The 21282-nt window shown below is 35.1% G+C and overlaps 1 protein-coding gene across 5 annotated transcripts in view; it reads left to right on the forward strand.

The window, feature by feature from the left end:
• The window catches only part of MTTP (microsomal triglyceride transfer protein), a 61214-nt gene that overhangs the window by 859 nt on the left and 39073 nt on the right, over positions 1-21282 (forward strand). Inside the window, exons 2-4 of one of the 5 annotated variants that reach the window (XM_019026072.4) lie at positions 6079-6240; positions 16984-17171; positions 18453-18596. In XM_019026072.4, coding sequence (XP_018881617.3) covers positions 17031-17171; positions 18453-18596 — 285 coding nt within the window. In that variant the 5' untranslated portion in view covers positions 6079-6240; positions 16984-17030. Of the gene's footprint in view, positions 1-6078; positions 6241-10157; positions 10337-11994; positions 12080-16983; positions 17172-18452; positions 18597-21282 lie in introns of those variants that run through there. The other 4 variants (XM_004040180.5, XM_063705447.1, XM_055384193.2 and 1 more) reach the window with 4 other exon arrangements.

Raw genomic sequence — 21282 nt, forward strand, 5'->3', positions numbered from 1 at the left:
TACAATCCCGTAGATTGTCGTTTTCTGTTTAGTTTTTTTCTCCTCTACTTCTAATAGGTGATTATTGCAGAATTTGAAGATAAGAATGAGGTTTGCATCTTGAATAGAAGACTGGCTTCTCATATAGAAAGAATTTTGAAGTAAATTATCCTTGATGCTTGAAGATATTTGAACATGTTTAAAGGCTTCAGTGAATAGAAAATTAAATCCAGAATTTGAGATTCTCTAAAAGAGCCGAAATTTCTTTGACTTTAGTTACAAAACTAAAGTCACTCTTGCCATAAGCCCTTAAATTTTACTTGAAACACTGTGTCAGCTATAACACTGTTGTGAGTCCCTCTTCTGTTTCTTCCTCATCTCAAACCTAAAAGATCTTTGTTAACTGAGCACTGGCAAAAAAGTCTGGATCCACTTCTGATCTGTTAGTAGGGCATCTTTTTTCAGCTGCCTCCATATGAGGGCAAAGAGTAGCTGAGGGAGGATTAGTAATTGGATATGTAGCCCTTCACATGTAGGTCATTAAATTCAGGCTGGCAAAGTGATGTGCCAAATATTTCCACAGCTGTTCAGTTGCTCCTATGGGATCTGTTTTATAAATAATTATACAGTTTTTTCAGAGTTAATACCTGGCATCCTTAGATATTTTAAACAAAGTTTTAAAGCCAAAAAAAAAACCACTTCATATTCTAATAATGAAGTCAATAAATTTTCTTTTGACATAGACATTTAACTTTGTAGTCATTTGGTGCAAAATTTAAAATGATTCTATTATTAATCCAAAGTAAGCACCAAAAGAGCACCAGCAAAAGTCAATTTAACAAAAAATTGAAACATATAGAAAGTTTAAGAAGTTGAAATCATGTGAAACAATATTTTCATTGATTTGTAAAATTTATGTATTTATTTATTTGACACATGTATCGAGTTCTATGCGTTTTGTCTTAGTATTGGTGATACAGAAATGACGAAATCATGCTCTCTGTGCTTAAGGAATCCTTAATCTAATAGGGGAGCCAGCAGTAAATAAATACCATACAACATGTACTTGAGATGCTTGTACTTTGAAAGAAGCAACTAAATGCTCCTTGAGGCAGAGGACATAGTTTTGGAGATTAAATAATTTTGTTTCATCTTGGAAAGTAAGTAGGAGTTGTACAGGTGTCAGAAAAGTGAAGAAGTTTAAGATATTGGGAACAGTGAAAGCAAAGACCTAAGCGTGTCATAGTTTTGCACATGACTGAAAAGCTGTGGATAGAATGAGGAAGAAGGAGGAGATAATAACCCTAAGGGCTTCTCTAACTTGGACAACTGTAGGAATGCAGTAACATTAACCGGGTCATTTAGGGAATACTGGAAGAAAAATAGGTTTTGAGGCCGGGCGTGGTGGCTCACTCCTGTAATCCCAGCACTTTGGGAGGCCTAGGCGGGCGGATCACGAGGTCAGGAGATCAAGACCATCCTGGCTAAAACGGTGAAACCCCGTCTCTACTGAAAATACAAAAACTTAGCCGGGCGTGGTGGCGGGCGCCTGTAGTCCCAGCTACTCCGGAGGCTGAGGCAGGAGAATGGCGTGAACCCGGGAGGCGGAGCTTGCAGTGAGGCGAGATCCTGCCACTGCACTCCAGCCTGGGTGACAAGAGTGATACTCCGTCTCAAAAAAAAGAAAAAAAAAAAAAAAGAAAAGAAAAATAGGTTTTGAAAAAATAGTTTTGTTTTAAAATATGTGGATTCTGGGGAGTCTGCAGGACATCTGAGTAGAAACAGATTTTAAAAAGAATGAGCACATACTTGTAGTTTAAGCTAATATAAGAGGTTGGACTCAAAGAGATACTACTCCATGGGTTACAAATGCATAGTATCTATGGGAGCTGGAAGGTAGCAAATGAGAGAAGCGTCTAGAAGGAAAGTATCACAAACCTGAGAGTGCAATTCCTCTTTAATCAGGGTACAAGTTCCAGGAGAGAATATGGGCCTAATAGCACCAGATCTCATTTTTTTAAGAACAGCCATAAATATGAAATCTGGTTTTAAAGTGTTGGCAGCTATTTTGTTTGTTTTAAAATACTGAGCAGACTAAATAAAATATGTCTGTGGGCTATATTCAGACAGTTGGCAACCAGTTTGTTAAATTGGGCCCTAGTTGGTAGAATAAGAAGGAGGCTACAGACAGAAATAGAACTTTAGGACATAAAAATACAGTAATAACTATGATTATGAACCCCTCCATAAGTTTGATTTCAAAACATTGGGCAATCATTACAAATTCCATTATTTTAAGCTTAATTCTAAGTCTTAGGATACTCTTCAGCAAGTTGGGAGTGAGGAGATGTGGAAATAGAGTAACACTTGTGAGTACTTTAATTTCGGGCTAGGAAAGCCAAAAAGAAACCCATTTTTAAACATGACTTGAAAGGTAGCTACAAGGAAGAATTGACCACTCATCTATAGTCATTTCAACTTGCATTTCGACTGACTCCAAAAATACAGAAAAAAAACTTTAAAATGTATTTGTACATTTACATACTTATACATACATATTACTCGTATCCTCCCAAGTAATATATGAATATTGAAGACTCTGGGAAGGTGATTAGACAGGCAGGGTAGTCTGTGAACTTCCTGAATCTCCTGATAAAAACAGGTAAAGCATCTAGGATAGACAATAACAAAATCCCAGAACATAGCTATAACATAACTAGGTGAAAAGGAATCCCTAAAACCTCAAAATATGAACAGGAAGGAGCAAACCCAACTTAATATCAGCAACTGTGTAGGAGGGAATAGTGGGAAAACAACAGATCATCTGAAGACCCTCAGAATGGGAAGGCCCCAAAACTGCCAACAAATAATCACTGAAAAACAGAGGAAACCAATGTGAGGTCGGCGTCAAAACTGGCAGGTTGTTCAGCAGACTCTAAGCTCAGCTAAGTGTGAAGGAATGAGCAGGAGGGTCTGAAGCTGCTGGAGGGATGTGAGGCCTGTAAATTCTCGAAACCAACAAACTGGAGCTCCGTTCTTGAACATAGCCCAACACTAGGGAGAAACTGCTGAAAGTAGAATCCAAATTGAACAGAACAGAGACAATAGGGGCCAACAAAAAAGCAGATGCAGATAAAAGTGGGAGAGTAGAGAGGAGACAGATCTCAGAAAATATAAAGACACATGTGTGTCATTTTATGAAATATTAGAAAAGGAACCTCTAGAGCCATGAAACTGGAAAAGATATTCTACCCAATCCTCCCTCTTAAAAATACAGAATAACTTAATTAGCCTAAAAATATACCACAGAAAAGGATCATGGTTGAATTTCATTTAAAGTTGCTATAATAGAAAAGAGAATATGAAGCAAAAAAAAGTGGATGAAAACTATAATGCAATATTTCAAAACAGAGAGCAAGTTTTAAATAATAGAAAATATTAAAGAACTACATAAAAATGAAAATGATTCAAAAATGAATACTTGAAGATGAATAAAAGAACTCAGACAATAATAAGAAATATAGAAAGCACACACATATATTCACCATTGTACTGGAAGTTCTAACCAGTGCAATAAGATTTAAAAAGAAAATAAAAGGAAGGAAGAAATAAAACCATTTGTAGATGACTGAATGTCTGTCTAGAAAATCCCCAAAAACATACCAAAAAAAGACGCTCACTAAACTAATAAGCAATTATAGTAAGGTCACATGATATAAGGTTAACATGCAAAAGTCAATTGCCTTCCTATATAGCAGCAGTGCAGAACTGGAACTTGAAATTAAAAAGAAACAACCCCTCCAAAATGAAATAGGTATAAATCTAAAAAATTTGAGGAGAATCTACATGAAGAAGTTGCAAAACTCTGATGAAAGAAGTCAAAGAAGATCTAAATAAATGGAGAGATATGTGTTCATAGATTGAGAGACTTGATGCTGTAAAAATGAGCACACCTAGTGTCCAGATCTTGGTTTCTAGTACAGTTCTTCAATAAAGGAAACCAGAGATTCTTGGAGAAACGACTGATTCTAAGATTGGAGTAAAAATGCACAAGATGAGCTGGGAGCATCTTGCAGTGCCAGATAATAAGGAGATGCTAAAAACCAAAACTAAAACCAGAACCCAAACAAAACACATTTATGGGGTATGTCAAAGGAACACGGGGCCAACTGAAGGAACTCCCAGTGGCTAAAGATAGAACAATTGTTGCAACAAAGAAGGATTCAACCTTAACCCAAAGTATAAATTAAATATCCACGAGTCCTTATTGATATAGTGATTAAATAAATAAATGGGAAATTAAAGACAAATTTCCCATGTGGAGGAATTCAAATAATTTACGTAGCTACTCCACCCTCAAGGAGGAGGAACATAACTCCTCACTCCATAAATGTGGGATGTACATAGCATTTCCTTCCAAAGAGTTCACTATGAAAAAAAGGGTGAAGAAAAACAATTAACTTTACAACGGAGAAATCTGACAACACTGCTGAGCCAGGTGATCAAAGTCAATGTAAATAGAGATAAATCATGTTGATATTATGTACCTCTGATGTAATGTGGTTTCAAGAAAATAGCACTTTACCTCTGTGGTATTCCTCCTCCAAACTTAACAACCTCAGTCAAATCATGAGAAAAATACCACAAAAATTCACCAGAGGAGTATCTTGCGAAGTATCTGACCATTTCTCCTCAGAGCTATTACAGCCAAGAGGAGCCTAAACATACTTGAGAACTAAATGTAATGTACCCTGGATGGGAGATTGGAAAAGAAAAAAAGAATTAGGTAAAAACAAAAGTAACCTAAATAAAGTATGAATTTTAGTTAATAATATATTAATATTGGTTTATTAATAATAACAAATCAACTACACTAATGTAAGTTATTAACAGAAGTAACTGCAGGCTATATGGGAAATCTTTGTATTATTTTAGCAATTTTTCTGTAAATCTAAAACTGTTATAAACAATAAACCTATTTTAAAGTAACATATACATTATACAATGTGAGAAAATATAATGGCAAAAAAAGAAAATGCAAGCACAAACTATATTCCGTCTCTCAGGGATAATAATTATTAAGGTGTTCAGTGAATATTGTTCTAATCCTTTTTCTGTGCTCATATGTATGTATATTGTTTAAACAAGAAATCTCAAACCATATCTACATCTGCTGTTTAGCAGACTGCTTCCTTTACTTACTAAGATATGGTAAATATACTATATTTACAATTTTACATATTTACGTATACCAAACTATACAAAATACACACTTATATAGTATTATTTTAAAATGGCTTCATGGAATTCTGTTGAATTGATACACCATAATTTATTGAACTATTTGTGTCGTTAACCAAACATGGTATCCAAATTTTCACTATACCACAAAGTTCCTTGTGACACCATTTTTAATGTTTTTTTTTTTGTGCACTTTATGCTTAACTCCACAAGACACTATTATTAAGAGCCAGTGTGTTTCTCCACCATACTTTCTTTGCTCTTCATCCCTTCTTGCATCTCAGATTTTATCTGGGGTCAGTTTTTTTCTAATTGAAGCAGATTTTTAAAGATGTCATTTGGAGGAGTCCTTTACTGGTAAATTTTCAGTTTTAATTTTTCTGGAAAATCTCTATTTCAAGTTTATACTTAAAAGACATCTTTACAGAATATATATAGAATACTTAATTCACAAGTATTTTCTCTCAGCACATTGAAGACAACATTCTAATGTCTCCTAATTTTCATTGATACTGTTAATAATTTAGTAGTTGTCTGCTTCTCTTTCTTCTTGAAAATAATCTGTCCTCTCTATCTAGTTCCTTTAAATATCTTCTCTCTCTCTTTGATATTCTGCAGTTTAATTATGATGTATCTACTTGTGTGTATGTGTGTTTTAAAAATTATCCTGCTTAAGACTTATTGAGCCTCGTGAATCTGTGGATTGGTATCTGTGATAGGCAGACAATGGCTCCCCAAAGATGTTAAATGTCTTAATCTCCAGAACCTGCGATATTCTAAGTTAAGGTTGTAGATGAAATTAAAGTTACCAATCCACAGACCTCAGGGTAAAAAGATTATCCTGGATTGTTTAGGCAGGCCCAGTGTAATCACAAGGATTCATAAAACGGAAGAGGGAGACAGAAGAGATGGTCAGAGTGATATGAAGTAAAAAGGATTCAGCTTACTCTTGCTGGATTTGTAAATGCAGGAAGGGACCACGAGTCAAGGAATGCAGGTAGCTTCTAGAAGCTAGAAAAGGTAAGGAAACAAATTCTCCCCTAAAGCCTCCAGAAAGGGATACACCTGCCAATACTTTCATTTTGTCCCTGTGAGACCAGTGTTAGACTTCTGACCTCCAAGAGTATAAGACAATAAATCTGCTGTTTTAAGCCACTAAGTTTTGTGGTAATTTGTTATGGTAGCTATGGAGAACTGATACAGTGCCTTTCAATAGTTCTTGGAAATTCTTCAAATATATTCCCCAAATATTGCCTTTGCACCACTCACTCTATCCTCTATATCTCTTGACCTCTCTTTAACATTTTTTATGTTCTTATTTTGGTAATTATTTAAAACAATTGGCTTCTTGTTCCACTTCAAATAAATTCATATTTTTATACCTACATATTAAGAATTAGTTCATAAATGTAATTGTTGTATCGTATATACTTTAAAAGGAAAATTGCATTTATACTTGGATATTATTATATTTTAGGTTTTGAAATTTCTTTTTTTAAATGTCTGATAAATTCTGATCAAAATTAAAATCTTATTGTATTTACAGTAGTCTACTAAAAGAGTTTCCATCAATTCTCTCCTTTAAATGCTAGCAATTCAGTTTTGTGTGGTCAAAGATAATTTAGAATCCTTTTATGGTAACTGATATGATACAAAGGATTTTTTTGGTTGTTGTCAAATTTGTATGTGCGTATATATGTATAGGGGGTAGAAAATTTGGTTAGTGACTCTATTTTGGAAAAATGAATGTTCTTTTTGGAGTCTTAGATTCCCAGTGTTTCAAACCAAGTTTGCTTTTGATAAGGAATTCAATGGATCTTTATTTTCTTGTAGAGAATTTTTAAACAATACCTTTCAAAATATTGTGTGTATTCCTATATAATTTTGCCTTGGAATAAAAAAAGTCATCACATTAAGAACATTTTTAACTTAAGAAATTTTTTCAAGATTCTTTCAAAATGCTAACTCCCTCATTGATTTGAAAATACTTTTAGAGTTTAAACTATTATGACCATGTAGGGATAACTTAAAGTGTCCTTCTAAATTTTTTTTTCATTAATGTCATGCTTCTTTCTAAGAACAAAGTGTTTCAATGTTATAAACAGACTGTTTTTTCACATAGCTTTCATACATCCTGACTTTCTATATCTGGTAGGGTAATACATTTCCTTCCAACCTTTAGTGGGGTGAAGTTCATTTGTCTTCTAATCTAAGAAAATACGTTAACTCTGACACTCAACAGAAACACAACTGTACTTTGGAATTAATCATCCATCTTTATTTCATAGTCTCCTTATTTATCAATGCAAATGGAAGTATAGCAAATATTTCACAGTGTCATGTACTACCAAAGGAATTTCATTGCAATAGCATTGTTTTGAAATGTATCATTTGATTTTGAGCTAACTATCATAGATCAGTTTTACCCCTGTATGTTCAGCCTGAATGTCTAACCACAATTTCACAAAAATCAAGGGCTCTGTTAGTTTTCATACAAAATTGTGATGACTTATTATGAAGACAGTCCCAATTAACAGTTGCATGTCATCTGTTAGAAATCAATTTTTTTTCTCACTCCCCACCTGTAATTTTTTTTTAAGCAAAGAAGAATACTTGGGTCTAGGTTTCAAGGTTTATTTTTCTGTAGTCCTAATATCACTTCAGTAAATTAATCTGAGACTCATTTTTATAATATGTCAAATGACTGTTGTAAGGATTACTATAAAAACGTAAGGTGATTAACAAAGTATGTAATTGTTCCATAGATGGCAGCTCTTGTTTTTTTACTGTGCTTTGCTTCTGCGCTGCTTCACATGTTATGTAAAATAGCTGGTGAGTTTTAGGAGGTGGTGCTCACATACTTGCACAGTGTTTGCTGTGCATGATCAACAGTAGCAGAAGAGAATACTTCTTTGATACACAGAGTTTACTGAATTTGGAAAGGCTTTGGCATTCTTATGTCATCTGTAATGAAACAATCTCAAAAAGTCTTTTCTAAAATGTCCTTGTAAAAAGAAAAAAGTTATGTTTATATTTTACAGAAGGATGATGTTATTTATAACCAGCAGAAGCAGCCTTATTTGAACATCTTATGTTGAAATCGCTACTTAATACAGTGACTCATAGGAGCTTTCTAGTGGAAATCAAATGCTCAAATGAAATAGAATTTAGTTTGTTAGGCAATAGTGATATGTCTTTTATTGGCTGGACTCTGGAAAACACTTGACAACGAATAGTACTTTACCCGAAGGGCATGTATCATGCACCACATAGTCTAACCACAAACATTAAAGGTCTTGTAACTGTGAGCCTCAAATGAAAATACATAAGGACAGCTCTCATACAATCAAATACAATACAAACTAGCTTTTAATTTAAATAAATATGTAAGTAAAGTTCAAGTGACTATAATGATTTTATATCCCTATGTATGTATCACAGAAATTGTGGAAAACTGTAGAAATCTATTCAAATGGAAAGTAACAAAGCACTTTCACATTGCCTTGTTTTCAAAATCCCTACTCTTCATAAAAACTTACATTTCTTTAACAAAGCTACTTTTCTGTTAACTCCTGGAAAACTTCGTATTTATAACTTAAGGGGGTTTCTCCAACCAAACAATTTATTTTTGCTAGGTACTATAGCTATATTTTTTATACAAAATTTGTGATAGCAAATGAAATTCTAATCCCAATAGAAGAACAAACAATTTTCATGTTTCGATCTTCATATAAAGATATAATTCAAGAGGAAATATGCTTAACTTTGTAGATTTTTACATTTTAAATTGCATTGTGTCCATATCAAGTCTACTATCTTTTACCTAGATTGTCTGGAAGATTTAAGCTCAAGGTTACGGTTTGAGAAAAGGGTTTTGAGAGTGACCAGGATAGATTTAAGAATTCATTTTATACTAATATATGGCCATAAATATTTTTAAATACATTCAAATAGCCCTTTGCTAGCACATTTTTCCCCTTCTTTGCCAAAACAGTCCCACAGGCAGCCTAAGTCACCTCATTTTATAGGTTTAGTAGGTTTAGCAGGCTTTATGTGCTCTAGTAGGGTTAGTAGGTTTTGTTCATATCAGGTCTCTCTCATGGGAGTTTCCAGGGACAAGGATTGCTTCAGTTAGTATGGCCTTAGCCATACTAGGGTATTTGCTTTAATTCTACAGAAGTTTTCTAATTAATATTCTGTAGCAAAAGAACTAAGATCTGGAATTCCCCCTCTTAATCTCTTCCTAGAAATGAGATTCAGAAAGGACAGGACATCCAGCCTGTTTGGGAACTCAGACAAATGTGTGTTGTCGCAGACACAAATAGAGGTCTACTATGAAATACTCAATTGGCTTGCTAGTGTGCTAATGACAGACAATGCTGATTTGCTCCAACCTCATACAGTTTCACACATAAGGACAATCATCTATGTTTCATGAAAGTTCTATCTACTTTAACATTATTTTGAAGTGATTGGTGGTGGTATGACTTAACAGTTTAAATTTAAATCCTAAAATTCAGTGTGAATTTTTTATAATAGCATAAAAATTCAAAGATGTCCATACAAGAAATATGAAAATTTGGTTAGGTTTAGCTGAGTTTGAGAATCCTTACTACCCTCTCACATAGTATCGTAATGTGAATATAGGCAGTTACTATTACAGGCATAATGATGATTATGTATTAAGCAGAAAGAAGTATCACCACCAGTTTTTTTCTTTGAATGCCCCTCAGTACTCCTGCATTTATAGGATGGTAGACTGGTTTGGTTTAGCTCTCAAAAGTGAAAACATTTAAAGTTTCCTCATTGGGTGAAAAAAAATTAAAAAGTGAGAGACTGAAAACTGCAGCCCACCTACGTTTAATCATTAATAGTGAGCCCTTCAGTGAACTTAGGTCCTGATTTTGGAGTTTGGAGTCTGACCTTTCCCCAAAGATAAACATGATTGTTGCAGGTTCTGAAGAGGGTCACTCCCTCACTGGCTGCCATTGAAAGAGTCCACTTCTCAGTGACTCCTAGCTGGGCACTGGATGCAGTTGAGGATCGCTGGTCAATATGATTCTTCTTGCTGTGCTTTTTCTCTGCTTCATTTCCTCATATTCAGCTTCTGTTAAAGGTAAGTTTGTGTTGCCTTTTGCTAAACTTTAATTTCCATCTTTGGAGTTGGAGGCAGATATATGTGTGTGTGTGTGTGTGTGTGTGAGTGAATAGTGAAAGAGTTTCTAACTAAACTATCTTCAAAACCGTGTAACTTTGGAATGTTTGTGAAAGCATGGCTGAGTTGAAATGAAAACCAAATTCAAATCCCTACAAACATTAAGAAAACAGATATTTCTTTTAGTTTCAGTTCCTCAGACCAGTGTGTTCTTGCTTCAATTTCTCATTCATGGTCTGTTTTTAAAAGAAGGAAAAAAGATACCCACTATTGTTACCTGCTGCTGTTGGTCACATTGAATGCAGCTCCTTCATTTGAATTGTAAATGAGGATTTTTTTTAAAAACCCAGTTCTTAAATTTTCTTTTGGTTGCTTAGCAATGTGACCTCAAGAAGAATTAGACCCAATGAAAAAGGCATTTGATTTGCCAAAGAATTATGAATGAAATGGCACAACATGTATTTAATTCTGTTACAATTAAAAAATGATAGAATTCATAGTGAATTAAACAAAATTAAATTTCCTGATACAGATTTAAGAAATAAGACATTATCTTTGGAAAAATAATGTTGCTACTTACAGTTTCTATTTTAAGATGAAATTAATTTTAAAAATACATATGAATTAATACCATTGAAAAGGCAAGCGAAAAAACAAACATTTTATGAGGAACGGTTTTATAAAACTGTGGTGAAGTGTATTAATATAGAATCATGTTTCAGATCAGCTAGATTATAAACATCGATTTTCCAAATGCTGCATTATGTAAAATGATCACTTTTTAGTTTCTTAGGAAGACACACTGTTAAAAACCAATTGATATAACAACTTAGCGTTATAGGGACCAATTTTAAAACCATGTACTCTAAGTAATTGATAGAAAATAATTCACTTGTAAACTTCTAAAACCTGTTAGGGATAAATGTGGCTTTTGATATTAAAGTAAAGTTTGCCTCAGGATTTTTTGTGTAGAAAATTTCCACATGAGGAAAAAAACCTAATTCATTATTGGAGCAATAGAGGGCTAAATTTAAGCCAATTCACCTCAGCAAATCACACTGTAGGTTCTTGAACTAAAGAAAATATTTTCACCAATTTCTAAATATTTACTATTTAAACATACAGTTCTTACTTGGACAAAAGAAATTTTTTAATGAGAAGAAGATTTATAAATTATATCTGACTGAGAGTGTTATATAGAGAACTTACTATTTCATCTGCCAAATAAACTGTTGAGTAGTCAAAATATGTGTGATTTAAATACCATAGTATCAAACCTAATACCATAAGTATTTTGAGAAAAATAATTGAGACATGGTACTTATCATGAGCTTGTCCTGTTTTCCCATTTTATAAACTGGAAAATTGGGTGACCTCATGTTTTCAAATATACTTATAAAAAATTTAAATATACACATACACTAGACAATGGCATAATTGGGAAACGGCATAAATGAGAAAATGTGGTTTAGAATATTATAGGTAGCTACATTTTATTGTAAACAAGCTTAGTAGTAAATCTAGATTTTTAAAGCTTGAAACATATATAATTTAGGGACCACTTTTGAGAAAAGATTACAAAAATATCTTACTATTGCAAAGGTTACTGAAAAAGATATGGCATGTGGATACATTGCTAGGGTCCACTTCTGGAGTCTTTGGAAGGATCCTGGGCAAGAGAGCTTAAGCTTCATCAGCATCATGGTATGTTGCTTATGCTGATATCATAAATTAAAAGTGTACAACTTGAGAGCTTCTTTACCTAGATGGAATAACTTTTTGCATTATGGTACCATGATTTAATTATAGATTCTTTGCCCTTGTAACAACTGACATTAATTAGCAAACAACTTGTGAAGAGTTTACCTTAAAATCAGTCCATTTAAAATTTGGGGATCCCATGCCTCATTGCCTCAAAACTCATCTCTAAATTACCAATGCAACTGTTTGGTAAATCCTCAGATCTGGGTGGATGTTGAAGGGCAGGTTAGAATCTAAAGAAAATTGAGGCTGGGTGTGGTGGCTCATGCCTGTAATCCCAGCACTTTGGGAGGCCAAGGTGGGTAGATCACTTGAGGTTGGGAGTTCGAGACCAGTCTGACCAACATGGAGAAACCCCATCTCTACTAAAAACACAAAATTAGCCAGGCATGGTAGCGCATGCCTGTAATCCCAGCTACTCAGGAGGCTGAGGCAGGAGAATCGCGTGAAACTGGGAGGTGGAGGTTGCAGTGAGCTGAGATCACACCATTGCACTCCAGCCTGGGCAATAAGAATGAAACTCTGTTTCAAAAAAAAAAAAAAAAAAAAAGAAAGAAAGAAAGAAAGAAAGGAAGGAAGAAAAGAAAAAGGAAAATTGAATGGCAGATTGGAATCTGAAGAGGGTATTAGGATTAGGATAAAAGAGCACATCTATATGATTTGCTGTGTGAACTTTCTAAAGACTCAATTTTCCCTACTTTTTCTTAATTGTACTTTGTCATGGTTGGACTATTTTCAGCGCCTTCTCTGTGTTTTCCTTATATAGTATTTTTACCTTCTATTTAATTTTGTCACCTTTAAACCTGTACACTTCCTTCATTTCCAGTCTTTCAATCCCTCACCCCACCCTTACTTTTTAGTCAATTTTTATTAATCATCTTCCAGTTCTTTTTAGTTCTTACCCTTCATCCTCTTTTTTAACTTCTGACCCTTTAGTTTTCTGTTGGGTTCATAAATGCCATTACCTATCACCCTTATCATCACTGCATGTCTCTTCAAACCTCACCAATAACTCAGCTCTGCTTTGTCTTCATGACTAAGCCAGTTATTAGTGATTGTACTCATATAAATCTGACAAAGGAGTATTTAAAAAATATTTCTTGAAGATTCAAAACTAACAGTTTTGTTGTTTTTAAGTCACTTAAAAATTCTAAATGCACTTGAAGGGCAAATGAAAGAGATTCTGACTTTTTTGGCTAATATTACCTTCTGTTTTGGTTTTATCTAACAACAGTTATCAAAAATATTACTATACATACTCTGAAGAGCACTATCCTACAAAAGGAATTAAGTCAACAATATAAATGGGACATGCCCCAATGCCCAGTGTTGCCAGATCTCTGCAAAACATAAACAGAGAAATACTTATCAAAAAGGAAAGTATAAGAGGATGACACTCTAGCACAGTCCACCTTATTTGAACCATTTTAGGCTTTATCTCCTGTTGAAAGAGGTAGGAAACAGTTTGGAGGAATAAAGGGCCCATTCTTTTCTGTGCTTTAACATTTCCTACTCATAGTCAAAAATTGATTTATTATATGGCCAGTAAAGTAGAGGTAAGAAAAAAAGTGAATAAAGTAATAGTTTGGAAAGCTTTGGAATTTAAGAAAGGTTACCTTCCTACAAATGTTTCGTAGTTATTTTAACCAGAAGACACCTTAATACAGTCCACAGAACTTGGATTTTGGTAAATTTAAACATCAAATCTGCATTATATTTGCTATGTTGGGTTGAACTTGGAGTCAGCTTCTATCTGCTGTCACACAATGCTTACTTTTCAGAATTGCTCTGAGGATTAGATAAGACAACATGTATTTCCTTTATGCCCTATGTGGAATTTGATAGGTGTCATAAAAAGAAGGCCTCCTGACCGAAATATTTTTCCTGACCAGAAAGCCAGTATTTGAACCCGCTATAGAGTCCCCAGTTACAATGCAGAAGACATAGAGATAAGAGGGAATCCCAGTCTTCATCCCCTTCAAGGTTTTTCCTGACTCTCTTTGCCTTCTGTGTCTCACACCTCAGTTTCTGCCTGACTTGGTGCTTGGACACAGCTTGGTTTTGTGTATACACATTTAGATCCTTTCATACTTCCTTCTCCTGGCTCTTCTTGATTCCTATGAAAATCCTTGTCCCTTTTCTTTGAAGGTTCGACAGATTATGTGACTTCACTACCCAAAATTCTATGGCAGCGTCCCATCTCACTCAAACTCCCCAAATCTTCCTGCCACCCATAGGTACCACCTTTACCTTGTCTCCTTCACTGTATCTTCTACTTACTCATTTCCAGCCTCTTTGGTCTCCCTGCTCTTCCTCCATTACACCTGCAGGAGCGCTCCTCGGGGCCTTTGCACTTGCTGTCTCCTCTGTGAGGGGAAGGGGTAGAAAGGGTAGGAGTTGGGGGAGGGGGATGCCCTTCCCACAGATATCCATGTGGCTCACTGAAAACCTTTGTCCAAAATGTCACCTTTCCACAGAGGTTTTTCTCTCAGCATCTCCATTCCCTTTCCTGCTTCAGTTTTCTTTATGAGCACTTCTATCATACTATATAACTTGCTTATGTACTCATTTTTTTATTGCCCTTCTCCATCGCATTTAAATGTACATTCCAATTTACATTTACAAAGGGTAGAAAATTTACAAAGGGTATTAAATTTACAAAAGGTAGAAACTTTGTCTGCTGGTCGGGTGCAGTGGCTCACACCTGTAATCCCAGCACTTTGGGAGGGTGAGGTGGGTGGATTGCTTGAGCTCAGGAGTTCAGGACCAGCCTGGCCAACAAGGCAAAACCCTATCTCTACAAAAATATAAAAATTAACTGGGCTTAGTGGCATGAGTGTGTGGTCCCAACTACTCAGAAGGCTGAGGTGGGAGGATCACTTGAGCCTGGAGATGAAGGTTGCAGTGAGCCGAGATCGCACGACTGCACTCCAGCCTGGGTGACAGAGTGAGACCCTGTCTCAAAAAAAAAAAAAAAAAAAAAAAAAAGAAGAAGAAGAAACTTTCTCTGCCTTTCTCTGCTTGTTAACTGGTGTAGTCCCAGAGCCTTAAAAAGTACTTACTATTCAACAGGTACTCACTATATTCTAGTTGAATGAATGAATAAATTTCTAGCTCACTGCCTAGGAATGGAAAATAATTCAACCTATAGTTTTAGAGATATATAGTATAGATAAGAGCATCATCTTTAGAGACAGACAGCCTGGATTAAAATCATATCTCCAGCCAGACATGGTAGCTCACATCTATAATCACTTTGGGAGGCCGAGGTGGGTGGATTACCTGAGGTTAGGAGTTCAAGACCAGCCTGGCTAACATGGTGAAACCCCGTCTCTACTAAAAATGCAAAAATTAGCCAGGCGTGGTGGCACACACCTGTATTACTAGCTACTCAGGAGGCTGAGGCAGGAGAATTGCTTGAGCATGGGAGATGGAGGTTGCAGTGAACTGAAATCGTGCCACTGCACTCCAGCCTGGCCGACAGAGTGAGACTCTGTCTCAAAAAAAAAAAAAAAAAGAAAAAAGAATCATGTCTCTATGATGAATTACCTGGGTGACCTTAGGTAAATTATATAGTTTCTGTGTCCCCTCAGTTTCTTCATCTATAAAATGAGACTAATAATAGTGCCTACCTCATTAGATTTTTGTGAGAATTAAATAAGTTAATACATGTAACATGCAGATGATGGATTTTTGACCACCATTTCCTCTGGGCAAGTACGTGCTGTCGTAGGTAGAGGAGACAGTGAACAGATTGTTACTGTGTAGGTGGGTAAGGCCTTTTCAGAGGTTTTCTTAATTTTTTGGCATCGCAAAGTAATTTTTGCTGTCACCTTTCTCAGCTGCTTTGCTTCTTGTCTAGTCACCCCAAGCCCCTTTTCTGTCCCTCTCCCCATATGTATATTTCCTGAGAGAAAAAAAGATTATGGTTGCGTATTATAGTAAACTGGGCAATGCAACCCCATTAGCATTGAGGAATAAGGTAAACTGAAGTCTTTTTTAACTATCTCCTGAGAGCCATACATAGAAAATATACAAAAGAAAAAAGATTTATGTGACCATACATTTTAAGTCATCTCTGGGAAAGACTTGCTCCTTGGCATTTCTTTGGGCTAGGTAAACTGAATTGGATACTGTGTGAACTCATTCATACATCAGTTTTCTTGGCTCACAGTACAGATTTGTATACTATTTGATCTTTTTAAATTACCCCATGCCAACTTTAAGCCTGTACTAAGATTTCATATAGTAAAACATTATTTTATTCGGGCACAGCTAATTTAAAGTTACATATGTGCAACGCTGAAATGTACCTTTGTACTAAAAGTTTGATAATTACATTAATAGAGTAAATTACACTGAAGAGATGTTTCTTAAATATCAAAAATATCCAAATTAAAGAACTTCCTTCTAACCACTAAAATTACCTTGGCATTGATCTGCTTGCATTTAAATAATACGTTAATTACGAATGGCTCATATTAAATTTATCAACCAATTCCTGGTGGGTCCTCTACTTGAAATCATGTTCATATAATTAAGAGAAATACAATGGCATTTAAACAAAAAAAAAACCAAAATATCTATAGTTCACCCATGGCACTATCTGATAAGTGATTAGGAATACAAACTAAGGTTCTCTGAAATGGGAGCTTATTTGTTTGTTTTTTGTTTGTTTATCTATGTTTTTCAAGTCAATGATTTCAGCAGGTGAAGTAGCACCATGTTTCAATCAGCGAATATTTACCAAGCTTCCTGAGCCCCACTGTGGTAGAGAGATGCACTGATGGTGAGACAGCATGTTCCCTTATAATGAAAACTGGATATGTGTCATTATCTTTATGCAGGTCACACAACTGGCCTCTCATTAAATAATGACCGGCTGTACAAGCTCATGTACTCCACTGAAGTTCTTCTTGATCGGGGCAAAGGAAAACTGCAAGACAGCGTGGGCTACCGCATTTCCTCCAACGTGGATGTGGCCTTACTATGGAGGAACCCTGATGGTGATGATGACCAGTTGATCCAAATCACGGTGGGCATTTTCTACCAGATAAATGCAAAGATTAGATATCAGAAGTTTTTGAGAAGTGTACCATTGGACAGCACTTGTATTGGGTTCCCGTTTATAAATCCATTTAGTTTCTTATCTATCACTAAAACAAGCAGTTCTATGTATTTAAAGGTTTTGCTGATGAAAAGTGAACTGATCTTTCCAAGTTATTGAAACAGACAATAGAAGGTATATACTGGTAAACGACCAGAGTATGGTGTTCAATTCTATAGATCATGTTAATAGGGACGTTATACTAGAGTCTTTTCAAAATGTTCTGGGAGAGAAGGGTCAGTAATCCATGTTGTATGAAAAACAATTTAGACCACTCTAACTCAAGAGGAGATCAGTTAGGAGGTTCCTGCATTCCTTGATACAACAGGTGGAATTACTGAAGAGAGAGTAAACCTAGTCTGTGTTCTTCCTGAGGAAGGAACCAAGTACTCCCCTGAATAACAGTGTTTGGTCAGTTAAAATGGTTTAGATTTATGTGTTGAGAAGGGAGGCCAAATTAGTTGGTCTCTGGGGACTTTTCCAATTGTAATATATGGTGATTCCCTTATTTGCTTCTCAAGAACCTAAAGATAATAGATTCTTTGAGTAAAGTCAGTTATTCTTCCACATCTTGGTGTGAAACAGGCACACAGGACAAAGTACTTGGAACAAGTAGTTGCTGGTGTCCTTTATATTGAGGCGTCATAGCAATACATTTACAAGTGATATTTGCTTATTTGGGTGTCTCTAATTGCTCTTGTGTTTTCCAAGTTAGATCTAAGCATCATCATCCATCTCTCTGAGCCATTTCTCAGTACAACAGTAAACTGTTCTCCAGAAAACATTATATTCCTCCTTATTCAGTAATTAGACTTTATTTTTATTTACACAGATAAGGTAGAATAGGGCAGGGGTCCTTTCCAACAAGCGGTAAAGAAAGTGAAGTGATCAGGCAGACAGCAACCACAAAAAACAAATGAAGAGTGGCAATGATAGGAAAGAATCACATTCAAGTCACAATTATTTTAAGCCTAAAGTCACAGAGTTCTTTAAGTATTGCTATTTTTGCCTTATTAAAAAACCTAGTTTTTAAATACCTTCTCCATTCTTTTAAAGTGAGTGGCAAGGTCCTATAAATCATGAATTGAAAAATGACAGAAGAAATTGTGGCCAACTCTTTCTGTTTCTTTATCATTTTATTTTCAGAGAGACTCTGATGAAGACAGATATAGGAAGTTTTTTTAATCAGGTTTCTTTCTGTTACTCCAGATGAGGGATGTAAATGTTGAAAATGTGAATCAGCAGAGAGGAGAGAAGAGCATCTTCAAAGGAAAAAGTCCATCTAAAATAATGGGAAAGGAAAACTTGGAAGCTCTGCAAAGACCTATGCTCCTTCATCTAATCCATGGAAAGGTAAAGGGGTGTTTAGATTCCACAACTTTTTCTCCAACTTCATATTTTTCTTCCCTTCAGTAGATATTATTTTGAGGTAATCACATTGTAACTACTTTTATGGTAAATGGAATTTCTTCAAGAACTAAAGAACAGAGGTTGTAAATTAAATGTTTCCAAACTGAATCAATGCCCTGAGTTCCCTTACATTTACTAGCCAATTTGTTTCCTATTTTTCTGGAAATCTTTATAGTGGAATCAAGTATTTATTTATTGATGAAAGGCATTATTAAAAGGTAAATTTCTCATCAAATTATAAGGGATTACAAACATAATGTAACAAAGCAAGTCATCAAAGCATGATTGGATGAATTCAGGAAAGGAGACAAATTATGAGACTGAAATGATCCAACTTAGATTAGTAATATTGATTTGTTATGAGATTATCGATATCTGGCTAAAGTACAAGGTTAAAGCTTTTAAAAGGGTATGACAAGTCTAAAGTAGAGTTTTTTAAAGCCTTTAGAAATTATTTTAAAACTATGACATGGAAAAGCCTTTTATATATTAAAATAATGATTGAACACTTTATAATATATATTTGAAAATCTGTTTTAAAAATTCTATGTGTGCATTACTTATGGCTTGATTCTAGTCAATTGAAATGGTCTTAATAAATTTGGAATTGAGAAACAATTGTGATCAGTTGATTATTAGGCATTACATATTTGTGTTTATGAAAATTACAGATAGTGTGTTGACATACATAAAAATGTGTCTAAAGATGAGAGCTCAATTTTAGGAACAAAAGCAGGAAAACAGAAAGGGAACATTAGAGTTATAATTCCATACATCTCTAAAATTTCACTTTCTAAATTCAAAATAAAGAAAAACTGATCTTTATATACTGATAAAGTAATACTTTATTTATTTTCAACTAAAGTATTTGAAAACAAACACTTTGGACATTTCATATATGTATATTGCTAATCATGATGCACATTTTTATATGAAATTCTAAAAAGGAACTCACAAGAAGAAATCTTGTGTTTTCACCTCACCTACAACCAAATATGAATCACTATCTTCAAGAATGCTTTCTCTTCCTTCTCCACTTGTCAAAATACTTGCCATGTTTCTGATTGCTCACATGCCATTTCTGTCATAAAGTTCATACCCTTCCAGCCAGCTGGAAATAACCATCACTCTTTAGAATGCTCTTAGCACTTTGCAGCTCACTCATGACCCTTATCACTTTCTTTTTGGTCATTTGTGTTCATTGCTAGATTATGGGTGTTGGATAGAAAAAAATCCAATTCCTCTTTGTATTTCAGCCTCTCCCCTTCACCTCCATGCCCTTCCACTCCCTCCTTCCCCAAAGCACCCAGAATTATGCCTTGCACTGAATATTTTATGAAGCCTTCTCCGACATCTTTCCAAACCCCTGGGCCTATTTCTGTCAAAGCATTTATCACAGTGTATTGTCACTCTCCTTTTATGTCTTGGCTCTCCACATTCAGAATAAGTTTCTCATGGGCAGAGTTGTATCTGTCTATTCAGCACCTTGCTCATAGGGGAGACTGAATATAGATGCTTCTAAAATAAAGGATAAACAAATAAGATTATATGGGGCTCAACTGAGTTGAACTTTGATAAAGGTTTTACTTATTGTTTACTTAATAATAGCTAAAATGAACTAATAAGCACTTACTGTGTGCTAGGTGCTGACTAAAGGCATTACACGAACTGTCTCTTTTATTCTTGTAACGGCCCTGAGCAGTAAGGGCTGCCTTATCAACCTCTTGTGATAGATGAGGAACCAAAGTTAAGAAAAGTTAGGAAATTTTCCTATGGTCATACAACTGGCAGGTGGTGGAGTTGGGATTTGAAATAGAGTCTATGCTCAAACTTCTATGTCTACTGTCTTCCAGCTGGAAAGTATTTGGAGAAATGCCTGCCTCTTTGGTTGACTTGTAGTGTTCCTTATTTACATCATGAGATCAGTTGACTTATTTGATTTTCTTATGGCTCAACTTTGTTAACAACAAGAAATATTGTTATTTTCTTCTCTGAGCTTCCAATGTGGCAAGACACTTGAGTTCATAGATATTATTTGCATTTATAATCTTACTGACAACCAATCATTTTATAGCTCCTTTGGTAGCAGCTGAGTACAAAGTCTTCTGCTACACACATGAAAGGACTCAGTACCCTCACTGTTCAAAGGCTGGGATGGAACTGCCACATCATTATTTTAGTAACTGCAATGGGCCAATTCTAGAGGAGCTATGATTTGCGATGATTTACTGTAACCACAGGTTAAAGTACATCATTGTATCTTTCAAGTATATAATAAAATATTTGTTGGAAAAAACTTAACAATGAGGACTAAGAAGCCAACAGGAAGTTTTGGCCATGTCACTGTCAGAAAGATCATTACTTAAATTATCATTTCAGTTTACTATGAGAGAAATTATGGACAGGCAGAGTAAGGCTATGGACAGGCTATTTTCTTAGAGAGCATTTTCTACCACAGGCTCAAATTAAGTTGTGCTCCCTGAAGTTTCTGGGATTTCAAGGATGCTCATCAGCATGTAATTTTTGTCCTTCCAGACCTCCCCCTGTCTCCCTTTCCCATCTGAGGCTCTCATATTTACATTTTAAAAGAGAGTCCATTAAAATACTTAAGATACATATTCATTGCACA

This window comes from Gorilla gorilla, chromosome 3, assembly GCF_029281585.2.
Source record: "Gorilla gorilla gorilla isolate KB3781 chromosome 3, NHGRI_mGorGor1-v2.1_pri, whole genome shotgun sequence".
Classification (NCBI taxonomy): Eukaryota; Metazoa; Chordata; class Mammalia; order Primates; family Hominidae; genus Gorilla; species Gorilla gorilla.